The following is a 23,226-nucleotide window of genomic DNA, read 5'->3' as shown; positions in this document are numbered from 1 at the left end:
CGGAAAAAAAAAAAAATAAAAAAAAACTTTCCGCATTTGAAACCTCCTATGCATACTCGAGTTTCAATTTTTGTCAGTTGATGTATTTCAAATTTTCAATTACTTTCTGCATTAGAAATCAAAAACTTGCCCTAAAATAAAGAAAAGGTACCTAATCCCATGATTGCTGTATAGGTAGGTCGCTGAACAACTACTTGAACAAAATAATTAGAACTATATTTTCAAAATAACATGCCAAACTACTTTAAAAGATTCTCATTCTTTACCGGTCTTAAAGTCATCATTTGCCGTTGAAGAACACTAATTCAAAACCCTAAGAGTCATCATTTGCTGTTGAAGCAGGTCAGACAAAGACATTGGATGCAGCTGAAACATTGAAGCAGGTACTGAGTTCTGCTGTTCTGGGAACAAAAGTTGTGAGGAGGACTAAAGCTCCTCATCTGATGTTGATCACTATGTTGACTTTTTATTTATATAGCTTTTCACTTTTTGACACTGTGAACCCTAAATATGGAGCCTAAAGAATCTTCCAATCCTCTAGTAGTCTTAGGACTTCACTTTTCCACAAAATACCTTGCTATAGCTCAAATCTTCTCCTGAAGAGTCTCATTATTTGAATTTTTTCTTCCTTATAGAAAAACTTCATGCATGTGGGTGGTGAAACTTGATTTGTTGGCTTTCTCGGTGTTCAAAATCTTGAAAAATTAGTGGTTCGACTTTTAATGAACATTGTGTAGTTTAGCAAATGAACTATGTTTTGACACCCAATGTGATTTCTACATGTGTTTTCCTAGATTGCTAGGGACCTCATTTTCACAAAATTAGGTTCTCGCCCAAGATGGAAATTACGGAAGTGGAATTCGTTTGATGAAATTAGGAAGAAATTAAAAAAAATAAAAAATAAAAAATTGGAGCACCTTTGCCAACTCATGTCATTGCCGAGAGTTGCCATCCTTTCAATTTTTTTCCCATATAATTTCTACTTGCGCTTCAAAAATGCATTTGTTTTTGCGTAAGAAATGTAATATGATTTTTTTTTTTTTTTTAATTAAGAGCCGGTGCGGCCCTCAATCCTTGATTAATAAAAATATGATTGGTTTTCTAGTATTCGAAGTCTTGAGAAATTAGAGTAGCCTCACTTCATCTAGGGGCCAAATATCCTCGGCCATCATCGGAAATGTAATTCTTGTGATGAAATTTGAAAGTTAATCAAACCCTTGGCCGATGATGTCATTTTAGAATTTAATTTGGAGAGATGTGACAAATTGAGATTTTGGAGAAACGAATGATCGCACTATAGACCCCCATTGCTATCATGCCAGTCTCCACAAACAACCCTCTCATATCATCTTAGTCAAGATTTGTCGCCGCACACTCAAATTACTATATGTCAGCCACACTACTTTCTTAATTTCTTTCCCTGCACCAACCTGAAGAAAATCTCTCTTTAGTCCAATAATGCATGATCGGACGTCTGGCATCTAGGAGATAATGAATCATAGCCTAGAAGTATAGCTTTGGTTTCAGTTTTCCAAATCTTGAAAGTCCGGCCCCCCTCCTCCTCAGGAAAGCCCAACTTCGTCCATGGCGTCCAATGAAAACCAATATTAGGCCCTTTTTAATGGGCTACGTTAGACCAAAAAACTGATATAGTATTCCTCCAAAAGAAGATTTATTTTCAATAACTACTCAATAGATACAGAACGAAGAATGAAATAATCAGGAAGATTTATTTCCAAAATTATCACCACTTTCCAATCTTTCTTATGATGGAGATTGTGCAGACAGTGCTTCTACCCTTCCTGTGAAGGTTAGAGCTAACCTAAGGCCTTTTAAGGTCAACAGACATCAATGGGGTAGCACAGGGCTGTACTGGGATTGAAACTGGACAATTTAGAAATGGCCAGAAGTGACAAGTTAGGAGAATCAGTATTTGCATTACACAATTAGGAGATGAGGGATCTTTGTTATTTAACTTTTTCAAAACCTCAGTTAACTAAATGTAGACTTCTTGTTTTCTAATTACATAGGTGCATTAGATGGGGATCTGTAGGACTATGACTGCTTCTAACATTTGGTTATAAATCTCTAGTCCAAAAAGAATATAGGTTATACATCCCAATTTCAAACATTGCAAGTTCAACCTACATCAGTACTATAATCGACATTTTAGAGGTACAAATAACTATTCCTAGTCAGGCATTTGACAAATGATTTACAAAACTGAGAAGAATAAGACAACTCTTCCCTGGAAAAAAAATTGAATACCACCAAAAACCAACTTCAGAGACTCATTATCAAATCAATAACAAATGCAACCAACAATGAAAACCATCAAGAAGCTTGCTATATAATCGCACTTTAACAAGGAAGAACTATGCTTATAAAGAGAAAGAAAGAGAGATCATTCTTACAACAGCATGTAACATGTATCTTAGCTACAAATCGACTAAAGCAAAAAACATAAATCTCTCTCAGAATGACATAAGCTTAGGGCCGTTATCTGGCATACCCATCCCAGCAGCTAAATCAGCATCCAGTTGGGTGTGCGGTGCTTCCATCAGTTGCTTTGCTCGCTTCCTGTGACGCTTGGTCTTGAAATGCTCATCCCTCACAGTCACATTAGCAAAATATCGGCTGCAATTTTCAAAAACAAATCACACATTTCAACAGAATGATCAAATCCACGTAGCCTAAACTATTAACATAAATGAACTCCAAACCTTGTTCCCTCAAATGGAGCATCAAACAAAGTAAAGATAACACTAAACCCCTATTCAACTTCGAATAAAAACAGAACAAGAAAAAGAACATAAAAGCATACAATTGCTTAACTTTTGAACCCAGCTGACACAAACTACATCACAAGTGAAATCGAAAAGGGTGCATCAGACAAAGAGAACACGAAACACAGACCCAGTTAAACTTTGGGAATCAAAAATCAAAACGAGAAGAACAGAAAGCATACTCGCAGTGAAGACAGTAGTATTGGCCCATTCCAGGTAGATCTTCATCGACGGGCAAAACCGGCGTGGTCATCTGATCCTCTGCTTTCTTGAGCCCATCGTACACCAAATCGTCGCCTTTGACGAGGAACTTGCTGCGGCGATGAGTCTTGTGGGAGTATCTTCTCTTCTTAACGCTTCTGTGCGGGCACTTGCCTCCCATTTTTTCTTTAGCTCTCGAGTTTGCTTTGTGCGACGGCGATGAGTTTGGGGCTCTGAAAACCCTAGATTGAATTACAATCAGGGATCCATTTGGGGTTTATGTGTTAGCTCCTACGGCGCCGTTTCATTGGATATCCACGAATTTACTTCGTAGTCGGTCGCGCACTCGGGCTTTCTTGGCCCAATTAGCCCACGTCTATCAGGTTATTGCTATGGGTTGGGTCCTCATCTACAGCAAATTTGCAGGTAGTGAAATCCACAAGGGAATTTCTATTCGTACCTCCATAATTGGTATTTAGACCTCCAACTTACTTTTACAAATAACCAATATGTTATTTACACCTCCCTGACTTTCCCACAATACCCATCCTCCAATAAAATCTATAAAAGCCTTTTTTCTTTTTTGAAGGAGGATAGCCTCGAAGTCCATGGCCTTCAGAGGTCATCTTAAGAGATCCACTTCGGCAGGGTGCTGATGACCATGAACTAGGGGAAATAATTGGTTCAGTAGTGAAGAGGAAGAAAGCTTTGCATGCTGAAATATTTAAAATTGCAAAGATAGCAAATACACCGATGATACATATTGGTGGTATCAAAAACTATGAATTTAAAATTGCACAACCAGAATTGTCACGCCCCGGATTTTGAATGATAAATTCAAATCCGAAACCTGAATAATTACAATTACAAAATCCAAATCTCGAAACTTCGAGTTCATTATTACAATTCACTCTCACAATATATTATAAAGCTCAAATGAGCATAACACACCTCACAACTTACAATTGTTGTAAAACTCTAACAATTGCTCTAACCGCGCGATCACCGTCCTGGTTCTCCTGTCCTGTAGGATTACCCGCTACACAATTTGAATAGTGTACCGGGAGTTGCAACAACACAAAACCCGGTAAGCTTTTTACAGCCAGTATGAGTAAACAAGAAAGAACTGTTGATTTATTAGATTTCAAGACTACCACAAACCCACGTTACTTTCTCACTCTCATATATATATATATAGACACTTATGAGTTACTCTCAATTTAGCTCATAAGATCACTCACTCTCATATATATATGTAGACACTTATGAGTTACTCTCAATTTAGCTCATAAGATCACTCACTCTCATATATATATATAGACACTTATGAGTTACTCTCAAATTCGCTCATAAGATTTCCCAACATTTGGTAGACAGACTCATATATATATATAGACCCTTATGAGTTACTCTCAATTTCCCTCATAAGGTTACCATATATATATTGACACTTATGAGTTACTCTCAAATTCACTCATAAGGTCACTCCACATTTGGCAGACAGACTAGAGCTCTAACTGAACGTAACCACTCGTCCGGCCACAGACGTGATTACGATTTAATACTATTAATAACCACCAGCCCGGTACGAGAGCGTGATTCACTAATAGATGCCATGGTCACCTCGTGACCTAGTGATCTCCACAGATCACAACAATTTATTGTTCCTCAACAATAAAACTCAACACCTCTCACAATATATTGTTTCTCAACAATAAACTCAATACCTCTCACAATATATTGTTTCTCAACAATAAACTCAACACAACTCCAACAATACATATTATTTCACGTAATAATATATATACAGACATTCACACAGGAATGTCTAATACACCAACAATAGTTCATATGATTGCAAAATAAAGCAATTAAATATATTGGGTTCGTAATATGAACCACGTGAGGTTTACTCACCTCGATAATCCCGCTGCGTCTTCAATTCAGCTCAAAATACGATCCACAATCGTCCACCAACTCAAACCGTCAATCACCTAGTCAGATACGATCTTAACTTAGCAATCATTCATAAACAACACATATACGGAAATCCAACGGTCGGATTCTAATTTAATGATGATCCAACGGTCAGATCGAATTTATACGATGATCCAACGGTCGGATCCTAATTATACGATGATCCAACGGTCGGATCCTCACGGATCGCCCTTAGGATCATCCTCCAAAATTATCACAAAGATCCAATGGTCAGATCTTCTTGAATCACTCTAACAAACATCTCCATAAAATTATACGAAAATCTGACGGTCGGATTCTCACGAATCGCCTTCCGAATCATTGTTTTACATTTATACGAAGATCCAACGGTCGGATCTTCGCCCATGACCACACAAAGCCACTGGGACAGTCATAAGATCATCATATCCAAATTTGAAGTAAAACCGATGGTCAGATCCTCACAGATCGTAAACCGAAGATAAAACGTAAAAACGTTAAATAGTAACGTCAAAACATAAATTCACTATTTATCAACGTTTTCTAAAATGACCTTGTAATATATCAAAACGCTCGTAAGGATGCGTAGATCATCACCTAGATAATAAAAACTCAAAATATGGTCGAATACGCCGCCACAAGCGGCGGTCAGTGGGCGGTCAACGGCGGTCAACGCGGCGGTCAACCACCTCCTCTGGCCACCAAATTTCATCCACAGCATCATCTCAACATTTCCAATCACTTTCTCAACTGTGACAAAGTCAGAAAATACCTTGAAGTAGTCGAACAATTAAGCACTCCGATGTACAGTGAAATTTTCCAATTATGCTTTCTTCCTCCATGCTTCGATCTGGGTTATGAGACTTGGCGAGCATGAAGAGCGGCTTAAGGCGCTTCTAATGGACCTGGGTTTATGACTGGAGGTGGCCGGAAATCGGCGTTGACTAATTTGCTACAGTAAAAATGTTGGCTTCGATCTCCACATTTCCGGCCAAATCGTCGTAAACAACTCCCACATGCGTGATAAGGAGGAAGAGACGAGTCTATCGATGCTCGCAGCTCGCCATTTGGTGGTCTAGAGGTGGTGAAAGAGGAGGTTGCAGAAGAGAGAAAGAGAGAGTTGCAGAAGAGAGAGACTGAGAGAGCACGGGGGAAGGAGAGAGAAAAGAAAGAAAAGTTACCTGGCTACAGTAACATTTCAAATTTATACCAATCTACCATAAACAGTAACTTTCATATTTTGCTTATAACTTTCGCATACGAACTCCGATTTTTACGTACCACATATGCACGCACTCGGTTTAATGTCCTCTACAACTTTCATGAAGGAAGTTTTCCCAAATTCCCAATGTATAAAAAGTCACTTTTTGAGACCCCCTAAATAACGTTCGTTTTTCGAAAATTAATCGTTCGAACTAATTCCACAATTCCTCCGAGCCTCGTACTCGCTCCCACTATCGTGAAATCATTTCTAAAAATCCACAGAATTTAATTTGGATTTTTCGGGGTATTACAATCTACCCTCCTTAAAGAAATTTCGTCCCGAAATTTAAGCGTAAGTCAATTCCTCTCGATTAAGGTTGACCTAACTATAGAATCTCCATCTTTTCCAAATCTGTAGTAATCTACAAAGCCTCAGCCCTTTGTATAAAAATACATTCCTATGGCCACTAAATCCTTTCATCACAAACGTAAACTCACAACACAACTGCTCAACATCACTCCACATCAATTACACAAAATCATCACATGGATCATCACATAGATCATTACTTAGATCTTCACAGAGATTATCTCATAGATCCTCACATAGATCTTCACCCTGTACTGGCATACAAGCACAGTAAACACTCCCACAAAGCGTTTCGCTACTCAATTAGCATCACTCAAAACAAATCATTCTCCAAAGCACGCCAATAAAACATGTGACCCAGTGATGATGACTTGGGCTTGCTCAATCCTTGGGCTAAGCATTAAGGCTGGCCAATTGAGCCGAAGAAACCGAACCATCCACATTTCGAACCGGCCCAAACCACTTTGGGTTTAACATTTGGGCCTACTATTCGGGCCGAACGATTGGGCTTAACATTTGGGCCTACCATTTGGGCCTACCATTCGGGCCGAACAATTGGGCTTACTATTTGGGCCTACCAATCGGCCCACCAACTTCCAGCTCGGCTACGGTATGAAATTGTACATACCGTATATACGTATGCATACCGTACAGACCGTATATACGTATGCATACCGTACAACTGTATATACGTATGTATACCGTACAGACCGTATATATGTATGCATACTGTACAACTGTATATACGTATACATACCGTACAGACCGTATATACGTATGTATACCGTACATACCGTATACACGTCCGTATATCAAGCATATACGAGATCCAAAAATATTTGTAAGAGGTAAGGTTCGAACTCCCGACCTCGAACACGAAGGTTTTGCTCCCAACCACTGAAGCAAGAGCTGCCTTCATTAATATATGCTCACGTGTTATATTTATTATGTCATAAGCGACATAAATAAAATAACGGGGAAGGCAAGGTTCGAAACCTCAACCTGCCGCACGAAACCTTTGTCCCCCAACCACTGGAGCACAAGCTGTGCTTAATATAATGTGTACAAATTTTATACTTATTATGTCATAACGAACATAATAAAAATAAACGAGAGGCGAGGTTCGAACCTCAGACCTCTTGTACACGAACTGTACACTCAACCACTCGAGCACGGCTGCTCACGTTATTATCCATACAAATCCTTTTATTTAAACCAACTGTTTCAACTGTTTAAACAATTCGGCCCAAAACATCCAAGACTGTTGCAGAAACCCAGCCCAACGTATCCAAAACTGTTACAGAAATCCAGCCCAACTCATCCAAAACTGTTTCAGAAACTCGGCCCATCATGTCCAAAACTGTTTCTGAAACTCGGCCCATCAGGCCTCCACCCACAGCTACAGTGATGCCTTGATCCGAGACAGGCCCAAGTACGGCCCACTTGTGTCACGGCTTATCCCTTCCGTGATTTACGGCAGTCAAATCTGCTTTCGGCTACAGCTGTCTGCCACAGCGCCTCGAGATTCCCTCGGTCCCCTTACACGCTCTCCACGCGCCAACAGCTTTTCCGGGTTTCGGGGCGACTTTAATCCAACGCGTGGATTGAATCTCAGAGATCGTCCATCCAACGGTGGAGATCTGCTCACCTCGTTCTATAAATAGGTGCATCCTGGAGAAAAACTGTTCACACCAAAGAAAAGAAATTTTCCCCAGCCATTCTCTCTCAAACTCTGCAGCCTTCCTCTCGAAACTCAAATCCTTTCTTCATCAATTTCAATCCTTCTCTTCTGATCTTCTCTCCCATCTAGTTGATTCAATCCCATCTTTCCTCTGAACTTTCAGATCTTCAATCTTTTCCTCCAAATCTTCAATCCTTCTTTCTCAGATCTTTTCTTCCATTTGAAGATTCGATCTCATCTTTCCTCTGAGAATCTCAGATCTCCAATCACCAGTTCAACAACTCCAATCCTTCTAACAAAATCTCCCTCAAACACTAAACCATGTATTCCTCGATTTCCACATCCTCTCACCCCATGACCCAAGAGCCACGAACTCTGCAACTAATGGAGCTCCAAACCCCGCAACAAATGGAACCACAACAACAGCAACCAACAGAGGAGGGAGGAAACACCCAAGCAGCTGGAAGTAGTGCCAACATGGATTTCTGGCGAAGCCGTACCAGGTGGATTCCTACTCCAGAACAAATAAGAATCCTCAAGGATCTTTACTATGTCAAGGGATTTAAGTGCCCAACTACAGAGCAGATTCACGAGATCTGTCTCCAGCTGAACCAGTATGGGTATGTTGAGGGTAAGAACATTTACTTTTGGTTCCAGAACGTCAGGGCTCGAGAGAAGCAGATGAATAGGTGTAATCAGGCTGCTCCAGTGCCCATGAGAACTAGTTCTCTTGGTACTGGTAGATCCATTGATCTCAATTTTGGGTCCACTGGTTCTACTGGTGCTGGTGGATCCATCGACATCAATTTTGGGCCAGCTGGTGGATCCATTGACATCAATTTTGGGTCCACTAGTTCTACTGATGATGGTAGATCCATTGATCTCAACTTTGGTTCCACCTATTCTACTGGTAATGAAGGATTTCTTGATTTAAATTCTGTTTCATATTCTTCCTCACACTTCAACACTAATACTAGTACAACTCTTTTGGCACAACAGGAGGACAAACATCCCTGCAACAACGAGGAGGAGATCACCAGGAGGTTCAAACTCTTCCTCTGTTCCCCGTGCACGGCGAGGACGTCTTTGGTAACCTGAAGGCTACTTCCGAGGAAGGTAGCGCTTTTGGTTACTATTCTGGTGGCTCAGGCGGTTACCACAGTGGCTCAAACGTTTCTCTTGAGCTCAGCCTCAACCCATCCGGAGCTGCTGACTAGGCTTAGTATAGCATAGTCCTCGCTTTTTTTTTTTTTTTTTTTTTTTTTTTTTTTTTGTAATATAAACTCAATAAGATGGTGTGCATGTTTTCTTTCCTGTTTGTTTAACCAACAACAACACCAAGGATCGAACCTTGGTCACCCAATACTGTTTTCAAAACCATAAACAACTCTACTGCACACATCTTTCATAATGATGCAATAAAAACAATCACTCAAAAAGAATCCAACAATCAATTAAGTCGCATCGAGGTCTAGCTAGTATCCTCTGAGTCAAACCAAACACAACAATTTCATCGATAGGATTAGGGATTTATAAAGCTAAACACATCCTGAGTTAGCTAGGAAAAACCCACGTTTTTAGAGTTACTCTTACAACTCTTATAGAATCTCGATAATTCCATCTATCAATTGTTTCAACAAAAACTCACCACAATTCAATCCCTAACATTTAGCGATTCAGAAATCAAATCAAACTCCATATCACATAGTAATTCACTTGAACCACTATGGATACCTAACAAAATCACTAAAATCAATATCCGAAATTGCGTTTAACTATAACACCTAAAATCAATCACCAAAGGCACACACTCTCATCCAACATCATTCACAAGAACTGATTCTAACTCTCCCAATTAATTACACCAAAATCAACTCCATTGCAAAACTTTAAGTGTCCCGCCTACTTAAACTTAAAACACACAACAACTTCAAATTCACTGCAGCCCATCTCCATACTACGATCCAAAACTTAAGAAAACTAGTTCACCACACAAAGGCCACAAAATTCAATTTCATTCACTTGAACAAAACTATATTCACAAGTCACGGTCAGGTCATCAACCCATGGTGTTCAAATGAATAAATTTCAAATCCAGTTTTCCTTGTGAATCGTAACGTATCGTTCCAAAATGATGCAAGTAACATCAACCACGTATATAAGACACATCTCGCGAACTCAATTCAAATTCAGAATCACCAAAACTACTACTAATTCCAATTCTACCAACAATCCTGATTCTGAAGGAATTATAGTACTCAACGACAACCCAAAACAATGGTCTCTCCTCTCTAACCATCGAGCACAAAATAAAATTCTTGTCTCGCACCTTAAACCCTGCTTAACAACTTACAAGCACAAGGAAGAAGTAACCGCAATAATTCCTTCCCTAACCGCAACACTACTCACAACTCCACATGAGTCAAGAATCTATTCAAGAACATTAGTATATCCAACTTAAAAAGGCAAAATTACCATCGATTAATACTCGTATCCACATTACAGACGAGCATAGGTCCAGACCATGCCTTCAACCAAACACTTCAACAATCAAAAGAACCTCATTTCCATAAAACAATCCTCGTTGACTTAACAGAGTTGAATCAAGAGGTTCCTATTCCTCAAGGATTGTAACTCGCGGCCACTGAACTTATTCTCATACGAACCTACAAGACAACTGTAAGGTTCTAAGTACAACCCCTTCGAATATCCATCACCTAAGGAGTATAGTATGCTTGGCTAATACTTGTATAACACTTAAAACACAGTATAAGTCAAATACAAATTCATATTAACCAAGTCAATACTATAGGGAATGTATTCACGTTCCCTAAACGACCTAGCGGCCTAAACAACTCCCAACACTCACGCATACCCAATGACTTAGCCAATACCAAAGAGCACACGATGGGGATCCGCTGCAGACGGGCCATCACTCGGAAGGTATTGACACATCACCAAATATGCACCTTACGCTCTGATACCAAACTGTCACGCCCCGGATTTTGAATGATAAATTCAAATCCGAAACCTGAATAATTACAATTACAAAATCCAAATCTCGAAACTTCGAGTTCATTATTACAATTCACTCTCACAATATATTATAAAGCTCAAATGAGCATAACACACCTCACAACTTACAATTGTTGTAAAACTCTAACAATTGCTCTAACCGCGCGATCACCGTCCTGGTTCTCCTGTCCTGTAGGATTACCCGCTACACAATTTGAATAGTGTACCGGGAGTTGCAACAACACAAAACCCGGTAAGCTTTTTACAGCCAGTATGAGTAAACAAGAAAGAACTGTTGATTTATTAGATTTCAAGACTACCACAAACCCACGTTACTTTCTCACTCTCATATATATATATATAGACACTTATGAGTTACTCTCAATTTAGCTCATAAGATCACTCACTCTCATATATATATGTAGACACTTATGAGTTACTCTCAATTTAGCTCATAAGATCACTCACTCTCATATATATATATAGACACTTATGAGTTACTCTCAAATTCGCTCATAAGATTTCCCAACATTTGGTAGACAGACTCATATATATATATAGACCCTTATGAGTTACTCTCAATTTCCCTCATAAGGTTACCATATATATATTGACACTTATGAGTTACTCTCAAATTCACTCATAAGGTCACTCCACATTTGGCAGACAGACTAGAGCTCTAACTGAACGTAACCACTCGTCCGGCCACAGACGTGATTACGATTTAATACTATTAATAACCACCAGCCCGGTACGAGAGCGTGATTCACTAATAGATGCCATGGTCACCTCGTGACCTAGTGATCTCCACAGATCACAACAATTTATTGTTCCTCAACAATAAAACTCAACACCTCTCACAATATATTGTTTCTCAACAATAAACTCAATACCTCTCACAATATATTGTTTCTCAACAATAAACTCAACACAACTCCAACAATACATATTATTTCACGTAATAATATATATACAGACATTCACACAGGAATGTCTAATACACCAACAATAGTTCATATGATTGCAAAATAAAGCAATTAAATATATTGGGTTCGTAATATGAACCACGTGAGGTTTACTCACCTCGATAATCCCGCTGCGTCTTCAATTCAGCTCAAAATACGATCCACAATCGTCCACCAACTCAAACCGTCAATCACCTAGTCAGATACGATCTTAACTTAGCAATCATTCATAAACAACACATATACGGAAATCCAACGGTCGGATTCTAATTTAATGATGATCCAACGGTCAGATCGAATTTATACGATGATCCAACGGTCGGATCCTAATTATACGATGATCCAACGGTCGGATCCTCACGGATCGCCCTTAGGATCATCCTCCAAAATTATCACAAAGATCCAATGGTCAGATCTTCTTGAATCACTCTAACAAACATCTCCATAAAATTATACGAAAATCTGACGGTCGGATTCTCACGAATCGCCTTCCGAATCATTGTTTTACATTTATACGAAGATCCAACGGTCGGATCTTCGCCCATGACCACACAAAGCCACTGGGACAGTCATAAGATCATCATATCCAAATTTGAAGTAAAACCGATGGTCAGATCCTCACAGATCGTAAACCGAAGATAAAACGTAAAAACGTTAAATAGTAACGTCAAAACATAAATTCACTATTTATCAACGTTTTCTAAAATGACCTTGTAATATATCAAAACGCTCGTAAGGATGCGTAGATCATCACCTAGATAATAAAAACTCAAAATATGGTCGAATACGCCGCCACAAGCGGCGGTCAGTGGGCGGTCAACGGCGGTCAACGCGGCGGTCAACCACCTCCTCTGGCCACCAAATTTCATCCACAGCATCATCTCAACATTTCCAATCACTTTCTCAACTGTGACAAAGTCAGAAAATACCTTGAAGTAGTCGAACAATTAAGCACTCCGATGTACAGTGAAATTTTCCAATTATGCTTTCTTCCTCCATGCTTCGATCTGGGTTATGAGACTTGGCGAGCATGAAGAGCGGCTTAAGGCGCTTCTAATGGACCTGGGTTTATGACTGGAGGTGGCCGGAAATCGGCGTTGACTAATTTGCTACAGTAAAAATGTTGGCTTCGATCTCCACATTTCCGGCCAAATCGTCGTAAACAACTCCCACATGCGTGATAAGGAGGAAGAGACGAGTCTATCGATGCTCGCAGCTCGCCATTTGGTGGTCTAGAGGTGGTGAAAGAGGAGGTTGCAGAAGAGAGAAAGAGAGAGTTGCAGAAGAGAGAGACTGAGAGAGCACGGGGGAAGGAGAGAGAAAAGAAAGAAAAGTTACCTGGCTACAGTAACATTTCAAATTTATACCAATCTACCATAAACAGTAACTTTCATATTTTGCTTATAACTTTCGCATACGAACTCCGATTTTTACGTACCACATATGCACGCACTCGGTTTAATGTCCTCTACAACTTTCATGAAGGAAGTTTTCCCAAATTCCCAATGTATAAAAAGTCACTTTTTGAGACCCCCTAAATAACGTTCGTTTTTCGAAAATTAATCGTTCGAACTAATTCCACAATTCCTCCGAGCCTCGTACTCGCTCCCACTATCGTGAAATCATTTCTAAAAATCCACAGAATTTAATTTGGATTTTTCGGGGTATTACAAGAATTTATTATAAACACTATGAATCTACTCCCCACCATTGAATCAAATTTCAACTAATAGCAGGTATATCAAGTTGATTGATCGGAACTTATCAAAATTGGTGTGAGGCCATGTCTATTTACCCAAGAACGTATGACTTCATCTACTTTGATTATGTAGAATCGCTGTAAATCTGTATTTATTTAATTAGGATATCCTGTAATTATGGAAAGTTTGTTTCCTATTAGAGTTAGACTACTCCTTTGTACTTGTACATATACCCTCATTGTGGGATGAATAGAATCATCGAATTAACCCTGAATTGAAGTATTCTTTTCTACTTGGTATCAAAGCAGGTTCAATCCTTTGAACTTGCGTTGCATCCTTTGAATCCTGAATCCCGAAGAACACCACAAACCACTGCGTACCACCACCGTTGCAATCAAACCATCCTGAATTTCAAACCACCATCACCCTACCTTGTTTCGGAAAAAGAAAAAAAGAAAACAACTTTTTTTTCCAAAACATTCATATATATCCATCTTGAAACCCTAGAAAATCCAATCCTGCGAAAATCCTGAATTCCTCAATGGTGCAATCAGATAAACAGGCTATGGGGAATTCGGTAACTACTGAATTTTCTATTATGGCTCAACGCAAATAAGGTACTCCTCCAGGCTTCTTAGGACATTCTCCACGCCGTCCTCTAGGAAAAGGTGCATTATCTGTGGGGAATTAGGTCATAGCAAGGAGTGGTCCTATGAAGTGATTGGTTACCCTGATTGGTTGGACTTCACCAAGAAACCGCGAAAGAATCTGGGCAAGGCCGCTGTTGCTACTACAGAGGAAGTTTACCTAGACAATGTCTCCGCTACTGTAGCGCAGTCAGGTATGAAGGGTAAGGTTACTTTTAATAGTACATGGATAATTGATACAGGTGCATCTGACCATATGACCAATGACCTAAGTCTTGTGAAAAACCTTAGATGTTCCCCTCAAGACGTTGTCTCTACTACTGATGGTACTCCAACTCCGGTCACCGGAGAAGGTTCTATTGCTTTATCTGATACCTTAACCCTTGAATCTGTCTTAGTTGTTCCATCACTAGCTTATAATCTCCTGTCTGTTGGTCAAATTATTTTAGCTCTTGCATGTATTGTGACCTTCTATCCGTCTTTCTGTGTATTTCAAGACATTCTGACTCGACGGATTCTTGGTTATGGTGTTAGAAGAGGGAAATTATACTATCTGGATCTGACAGAGACTAAAAAGAAACATAAGCATCTTTTGGGACAAGCTAATCAGATCAACAGGGTAGAGAATGCAAAGGAAGTTGTATGGTTATGGCATCGTCGTTTAGGTCATCTATCCTTTAGTTATCTTAAGAAGCTGCAACCTCATTTGTTTTCAGTTGTTAGTGATTTGGATTTCCATTGTGACATTTGTGCACTGGCCAATAGTCACCGTATTTCATATTCACCAAGTCTTAATAAAAGTCATGTTCCTTTTATGAAGATTCACTCTGATGTCTGAGGTCCTGCGAAAATTCCTTCTTTTTCTGGAGCTCGGTATTTTGTAACGTTTATTGATGATTGCACTTGCATGACATGGGTGTCATTACTAAAGAATAAGAGTGATGTATTTGGAATGTTTACCGAATTTCACAAAATGGTGGCAACTCAGTATCAACAATCCATCAGAGTGTTTCAGTCTGACAATGGTGGAGAGTTTGTGAATGGCACTACAACAGAAAGGCTTTTTAGCGACTAAGTTTTTTGCGAGGAATTTATTTTCCTCAGTAAATGTCACTTTTTACGAGGAATATTTCGATTCCTCACTAAATGTCGTTAGGTTTTCTGTGAGAAACATATTTTCCTCACTATACACCACTTTCTACGATGAATATTTTAGTTCATCACTAAAGGTGACCATAATTTGGTCTTCTAAATCATCATGTTATTAGCGAGGAAATATGAAACTTGGGTGAGGAATGTTTTCATCACGAAAATAATATTCAATGAGGAAATAATGATTTCGTCGTTATTACTTTGGCGGAAAATTATGTAAAACCCGCCAGATTCAATGGTGACAAAACTATGGTTTCCTCGCTAAAAGTACGTGTTTTACGAGGAACTATTTCCTCGTCAAAAGAAGCAATTAGGGAGGAAATAAGGATTTTGTCGTTATTTGTTTGACGGAAAATTATGTAAAACCAACCAAATTCAAGGACGACAAAAGTATGGTTTCCTCACTAAAAGTCTGTCTTTTACGAGGAACTATTTCCTCGTCAAAAGAAGTAATTAGGGAGGAAATAAGAATTTTGTCGTTATTTGTTTGGCGGAAAATTATGTAAAACCCGCCAAATTCAAGGGCGACAAAAGTATGGTTTCCTCACTAAAAGTCTGTCTTTTACGAGGAACTATTTCCTCGTCAAAAGAAGCAATTAGGGAGGAAATAAGAATTTCGTCGTTATTTGTTTGGCGGAAAATTATGTAAAACCCGCCAAATTCAAGGGTGATAAAAGTATGGTTTCCTCACTAAAAGTCTGTCTTTTACGAGGAACTATTTCCTCGTCAAAAAGAAGCAATTAGGGAGGAAATAAGAATTTTGTCGTTATTTGTTTGGCGGAAAATTATGTAAAACCCGCCAAATTCAAGGGCAACAAAAGTATGGTTTCCTCACTAAAAGTCTGTCTTTTACGAGGAACTATTTCCTCGTCAAAAGAAGCAATTAGGGAGGAAATAAGAATTTTGTCGTTATTTGTTTGGCGGAAAATTATGTAAAACGCGCCAAATTCAAGGGCGGCAAAAGTATGGTTTCCTCACTAAAAGTCCGTCTTTTTACGAGGAACTATTTTCTCGTCAAAAGAAGCAATTAGGGAGGAAATAAGAATTTCGTCGTTATTTGTTTGGCGGAAAATTGTGTAAAACCCGCCAAATTCAAGGGCGACAAAAGTATGGTTTCCTCACTAAAAGTCCGTCTTTTACGAGGAACTATTTCCTCGTCAAAAGAAGCAATTAGGGAGGAAATAAGGATTTTGTCGTTATTTGTTTGGCGGAAAATTATGTAAAACCCTCCAAATTCAATGGCAACAAAAGTATAGTTTCCTCGCTAAAAGTCTGTCTTTTACGAGGAACTATTTCCTCGTCAAAAGAAATCATTAGGGAGGAAATAATGATTTCGTCGTTATTTGTTTGGCGGAAAATTATGTAAAACCTGCCAAATTCAATGGCGACAAAAGTATGATTTCCTCGCTAAAAGTCCATCTTTTACGAGAACTATTTCCTCGTAAAAAAGAAGCAATTTTGACATTTTAAGTGAAGGCAGTTCAGCTTGAACGAGAATCTGCAATACAGAAACTGCTATGCAGAACACCTAACTTCGCTGAATTACTGAGAACTTCTCGGATGGAATTAAGAATTGTGCCCTGTATGCACGGAAAGCTCCATGTGTCTAGTTTCTGAGGAATTTTACGGTTTGCGATTATGACTTTTCTAGAAGGAGTTATGGCAATATAAGTGAAGGCAGTTCTGCTTGGACGGGAATCTGCAACATTTTTACAAGTTCATGTCTAGAACCGAACTTCGCTGAATTACTGGGAACTACTCGGATAGAATTAGGATCTGTACCCTATATGCACGGAAAGCCCCATGTGTCTAGTTTCTGAATAATTTTACGGTTTGCGATTCCGACTTTTCTAGAAGGAGTTATGGCAATTTAAGTGAAGGCAGTTCAGCTTGGACGGGAATCTGCAACATCTTTTACAAGTTTATGTCTAGAAGGCCCAGCACATATATTTGGAAATCTTCAGTGTGCCACATCATCATTATATGTGTGTGTGTGTGCGTCTCTTTGTGTGAGTGTGAATTTGTTGTAATTTGGCTTATGGTGAAATTAGATGTTCTCATACTTCTATATAGAATATGTGCATATATATTTTACATGTCATGACTACGGTTGACCGATTCGATCGGATTCAAAAATATGGTGAAATTAGCTAAATTTTTTACCACACTGATAATTTATTATAATAATCTCATCCAATGGTCGGTTTTTCCATTTTATTTGAATTGATAGAGGTTGCCCTTTGGACTGTATGATATATAAAATATAGGTTTATAAGAGTAACTAAGTTTGACCTAACTGATCGAATTCGAAACGAGAACCAAATTGGCTGGATTTTCTACAACCATCATAAAACATTACAATCTCTCCATCGAGCGGTTGGTTTCTCCGAATTCCTTTTCCATTTCATGGTTGTTTTAGAATGAACCTCAACAATTTAAATGCAATGTATAAGTCAATACAACTTTAGGAGGCAAATTGATATAGGCCAACGTCTTTGTAATTAAAATTGAAGTTTTTATCTTATGTTCACGCACATCCATCGATGGAATATTTACAGACGTGATGTGAAAAAATAAGCACATTTCGCGGTCGTTATGCCATCGGTCAACTAAGGAGACATACAAGTGACGACGGTTGACCAATTCGATCAGATTCTAAAATAAGGTGAAATTGGCTAAATTTTTTACCACACTCATAATTTATTGTAATAATCATATCCAACGGTTGGTTTTTCCATTTTCTTTGAATTGATAGAGGTTGCTCTTTAGAGTGTATATGATATAAATATAGGTTTATAAGAGTAACTAAGTATGACCTAGTTGATCGAATTCGAAACGAGAACCAAATTGGCTGAAATTTTTACAACCACCATAAAACATTACAATCTCTCCATCGAGCGGTTGGTTTCTCCAAATTCATTTTCCACTTCATATTTGCTTTAGAATGAACCTCAACTGCAATGTATAAGTTATACAACTTTAGGAGGCAAATTGGTATAGACCAACGTATTTGTAATTAAAATTGAAATTTTTATCTTATGTCCACGCACATCCATCGATGAAATATTTACAAATGTGATGTAAAAAAATAAGCACGTTTCGCGGTCGTCACTCCATCGGTCAACCAAGAAAACATACAAATGATTACGGTTGACCAATCCGATCGGGTTCGAAACTATGGTGAAATTGACTAAATTTTTAACCACACGCATAATTTATTGTAATAATCACATCCAACGGTCAGTTTTCCCATTTTCTTTGAATTGATAGAGGTTGCTCTTTGAAATGTATGATATATAAATATAGATTTATAAAAAAATTAGTGTCTTTAAATATTTATTTTCCTTGAGCAAATCTCTCGTCACTCAAATCCTCCTTAAAGAGTTTCATCCTATCGAGATCATCCTCTACAAGTTATTTCCTCCTCGATTAGATATTCACGCCTTGACCGAATATTTCCACCTTGATCAGATATTCCCACCTCAACTAGATATTTCCACCTCGACCAGATTTTTCAGCCTCGAGCGAATATTTCCACCTCGATTAAATATTTCTGCCTTAACTAGATATCTCCATCTTAACAGGATATCTCCTCTAAACAAGAAATCTTCTTATTGAGAATATAGCAAAACACGTAAAAAAGATAACCAAAAACTACATTATTTTACATAAACTCAATCATTGTTCATATACTTAAGCATTGTTTATGTTTATGCTAAAGTATGATCAAAATATCATGGAGCTCTCCACAATGAAAACAGTTAAGATAATTGCAATAAAGATACCCTAAACCCATTTTTATTTTTATAAACACATTTTTATTTTTATAAATGACATATTGAAAAAAAAAAGAAAAAAAGAAGCGGGATGTTTTGGTTTCATTTACCGAAGGCGGGGAGAGTTAAAAAAAAACAGAAAACAAAGCGCTAATCTAAAAAGGAAAAACAATTAAGAGATAAAACCTAAGAGAATGAAAACTCTTTACTTCTCTATCTCTCACGGTGCAGCCTCCCTCTCTGCATCTCCCATCTTTGAATTGAAGCTCTCATCTCTATAGGTAAGACTAGATTCATCTTTCTTCCTCCTTGTACACAATTATTGCATTGTTTGATTAACAAAGGTCCTATTTGCAAAAACAGAACAAAAGTTCGATCGAATTGGGATCGAATGGAATTGGGAAGTTAATTGGGTATGTGCTGCCAAATATGTAAGCCATTCTTCTTCTTCTTCTTCTTCTTCTTCTTCTTCTTCTTCTATCCGTTTCTATTTCGAATTCCCCAAATTCATTTCAACTTGCATATACTGGAATCTGTGGCTCACTTGCTTATGTGCAATAACAAATCAATTACATAACGGGTCGATTGCTAGTTATTTGTAAGTGTTTCGAGTGAATTGCTTATACTTGGTTCCTTGGATTGAGGTGTCTTCGGGTTAGTTTCATAATTAGTTGATTTGATTCTTTTCGTGGTGGATTATGTAATCCCAAGTTCAACACAGAGGGTATAATAATTGGGTTGAAATTGACTCTTAACACATGACTGATATATCTAACTTTATAATCGAATGAAGGTAGAGTTGCAGGGATTGAATAATTTTAATGTTGGATGAGATATGATGATGTCAATTGTTTGTTCTTGGGCGGTCATCATTGAAAATCTAGAATTAATGTGCAGTAAGAAGGATGTTGTGATCTAAATCTGTATGGTTCTTTTGGTTGTGAGCCTTCCTTTGTGATTATTTTATGCCCTTGTAAGTCATTTAGCTGATATCTAAATGTTAGTTATGTTCTGAAAAATTGTAGACTCTTCTATGGGAATTTGGTCTTCTGTGGTCTTGTTTCATTTTCTGGGTTAGTAAGCTATGCATACCAACTGTTTGATTTAAGTTCTGACTGAAATAAAAAATAGAACTTCATTCAAAATATAGGTTACAAAAACCAACAAAAACAAAGTGCTTGCCTCCACTACAATCTTAGGCTAAATCTAATTGCCAAGTAACCCAATTAAAGTAAAAGATATAATAAGAGTCAAGTATAACAAAGTAGTACGTTAATTACTTAACTGAATTGAAATTTCCACTCACAGAACAAGAGAGTTAGGCTATAATTTTTTTTTCCAACTTTATGTTCTGTTCTCTGATCTTTTTTGGTTGGACAGAGAGAAGGCTTCGGTGTATAACAACAGGTAATGCATCGAGTAAACGCTCTCGTGTGCAAACTACTGATCAGCCATGCCCAAATGGATCCAACTTCAGGTAATTCTTCAATTTTTGTTTTTTTTTTTTGGTCTGAAACTTTAATTTTTGTTTTGCTACAACAATATTTATAGAAAGTTAGATTTAACTTATTTATTTGACTCATATTGATTAATTTAACATGTGTGTGTAATAACAGGTAATGCAATGAGTAAACGCTCTCGTGTGCAAATGACTGATCAGCCATGCGAAAATTCTGTAGAAGATGGACTCAATTCCTCGCTATAGGCTATAGAATGTATAACGACGAAAATAAATTTCATCGCTATACAATACACAACTTATGACGACAAAAATAAATTTTCTCGTTAAAGATTATAATATGTACGACGATGAAAGTAAATTTCATAGCTATAGGTTATACAACTTACAACGACAAAAAGTAAATTTCCTCGCTATAGAATATAGTATCTATTGCGATGAAAATAAATTTTCTCGCTATAGACTATACAACCTACAACGACAAAAGTAAATTTCCTCGCTATAGACTATACAACCTACAATGACAAAAGATAAATTTCCTCGCTATAGACTATACAACTTACAACTACAAAAGAAAATTTCTTCGCTATAGCAAATACAACCTACAACGACAAAAGTAAATTTCCTCGCTATAAACCTTATAACCTATATCGACAAATGTAAAGTTACTCGTCATTGAGTACCTTTGGCGAGGAATACACCATATAACCTACATCAACAAATCTAAATTTCCTCGTCATTGAGTAACTTTGGCGAGGAATAGTTTTCTCTCGTACAAGATACATATAAGGAAGAAAATAAATTTCCTCATTAAAGATTGCTTATAGTGAGGAAAGACTTCCTTGACAAAAGATACCTACAACGATGAAAATGTTTTTTCAATTTTTTTATTATTTATAATTTCTAAATTATTTACATATCATTAGTGAGGAAATAATACTTTAGTGATGAAATTTATTTTATCGGGAAATATATTTAACGACTATTTTCTGGTCTTCCAAATTTTTTAGTGAGAAAAAAGTATGAGTTTAGGCGAGGAAAAAAATTGTAGCTAAAGAATAACGGCGAGAAAAAAATATATTCATCGCGAAAAGGGATTGACGAGGAAATAGTATTTTTCTCGCGGAAACTTTTCTTGACCACCCTACCGTGAGGAACTGGTGACCAAAATATTTTCCTCGCGAAAACACTACGGCGAGGATATCTTAGTTTTCAGCGACAAATTTGTTCCTCGCAAATTAGCATTTTTGTTGTAGTGTGGCCCTATGATTGAGTTTTGCCAGTCACATGGAATTCGTCATCAAACCTCCAATTCTTATACTCCTCAACATAATAGTTTAGCAGAACGGAAGAACATGCAGTTGATGGAAGTTGTTTGTGCTTCCTTGTTTGGCATGAATGTACCTCGGTCCTATTAGGGAGAAGCAGTGAAATCAGCAGCATATCTTATCAACCGTACTCCTTCACGGGTGATTGAGTTTCAGAATCCTCATCAGAAGCTTCATACACTTTTGACCATCACTTCTATGCCTAATTTGGAGCCTCGGGTGTTTGGGTGCACAACTTATGTTCATATTCCCAAGCCTCAACGCAACAAGCTTGATCCCTTTGCCCGTAAGTGTATATTTGTTGGTTATGCTGACTTCCAGAAGGGTTATCGATGTTATGATCCTCTTACTAGCACTATACATGTCTCTCTTAATGTTGCTTTTCGTGAATCCTAGCCTTATTACTCAGGGGGAGCTTCTCAGTCTTCCTTTCAGGGGGAGAGAGGTTGTGAAGGGAATCCTAGTTCTATTATTGAGTTTGATGCCTTTGAAGACTTGGAAAATTTGGAGGAACGATTTGAAGGTAGAAATTCTGAAACAGAAAATGTGGTTGCCGAACAGAACATTGTGAATTCCAAAACTAAAAATGCAACTATCGAACAAAGTGTTGTGAATTCCGAAACAGAAAATGCAACTGCCGAACAGAGCGTTGTGAATTTCGAGACAGAAAATGCAACTGCCAAACAGAGCGTTGTGAGTTCCGAGACAGAAGAGACGACTTTTCTGGATAGTTTGAATCAAAATCAAGACGTATCTGAAACTCACACACAAGATATTCCCCCTTCTGCATCACCAACTGAAGATCCCGGTCAGAATGATCCACCTCAGGTACCCTTAAACTTTAATGAGTCTTCTGGGTTAGAAAGTGTCGAACCTAGGAAATCACATAGGGTTACCAAGGGAATTCCTAAGAAACAATATGACCCAGATATCAAAGCCAAAACTAAATACCTTATAGCTAATTTTATGTCTAACCATAGGATTTTT

The 23,226-nt window shown here is 38.0% G+C and overlaps 1 protein-coding gene and 3 long non-coding RNA genes across 4 annotated transcripts; 1 reads left to right on the top strand and 3 right to left on the bottom strand.

Moving 5' to 3' along the window:
* Nucleotides 1-2,325: 2,325 nt before the first annotated feature.
* LOC133721607 (uncharacterized) lies at nt 2,326-3,263 on the bottom strand. Its single transcript, XM_062148267.1, has 2 exons — nt 2,969-3,263; nt 2,326-2,637 (listed from the first exon to the last, which is right to left on the bottom strand). Exons 1-2 carry the CDS (start codon nt 3,166-3,168, stop codon nt 2,475-2,477), a joined length of 363 nt encoding a protein of 120 aa, XP_062004251.1. The 5' UTR covers nt 3,169-3,263; the 3' UTR covers nt 2,326-2,474.
* A 499-nt stretch (nt 3,264-3,762) lies between these two features.
* Nucleotides 3,763-7,186, bottom strand: LOC133722664 (uncharacterized). The gene is made up of 3 exons (XR_009852896.1): nt 5,716-7,186; nt 4,905-4,981; nt 3,763-4,026 (listed from the first exon to the last, which is right to left on the bottom strand). It is a non-coding gene; the product is annotated as an uncharacterized LOC133722664 (long non-coding RNA).
* A 3,287-nt stretch (nt 7,187-10,473) lies between these two features.
* Nucleotides 10,474-13,469, bottom strand: LOC133723664 (uncharacterized). Its single transcript, XR_009853184.1, has 3 exons — nt 13,107-13,469; nt 12,296-12,372; nt 10,474-11,417 (listed from the first exon to the last, which is right to left on the bottom strand). It is a non-coding gene; the product is annotated as an uncharacterized LOC133723664 (long non-coding RNA).
* Nucleotides 13,470-19,600: 6,131 nt separating this feature from the next.
* Nucleotides 19,601-21,402, top strand: LOC133723964 (uncharacterized). Its single transcript, XR_009853374.1, has 4 exons — nt 19,601-19,733; nt 19,816-19,883; nt 20,833-20,929; nt 21,069-21,402. It is a non-coding gene; the product is annotated as an uncharacterized LOC133723964 (long non-coding RNA).
* The last annotated feature ends 1,824 nt before the right edge of the window (nt 21,403-23,226 follow it).

Source organism: Rosa rugosa, chromosome 7 (genome assembly GCF_958449725.1).
Source record: "Rosa rugosa chromosome 7, drRosRugo1.1, whole genome shotgun sequence".
NCBI classification, from domain to species: Eukaryota; Viridiplantae; Streptophyta; class Magnoliopsida; order Rosales; family Rosaceae; genus Rosa; species Rosa rugosa.
The sequence above is the reverse complement of the archived record's forward strand: the minus strand, read 5'-3'. Positions and strand labels throughout refer to the sequence as shown.

Bases quoted from the DNA above. Each gene is read 5' to 3' on its own strand.
- LOC133721607 (XM_062148267.1), bottom strand. From the start codon at position 3,168: ATGGGAGGCAAGTGCCCGCACAGAAGCGTTAAGAAGAGAAGATACTCC. The intron at 2,638-2,968 runs GTATGCTTTCTG...TGAAAATTGCAG, and splicing joins TACTACTGTCTTCACTGCGA to CCGATATTTTGCTAATGTGA.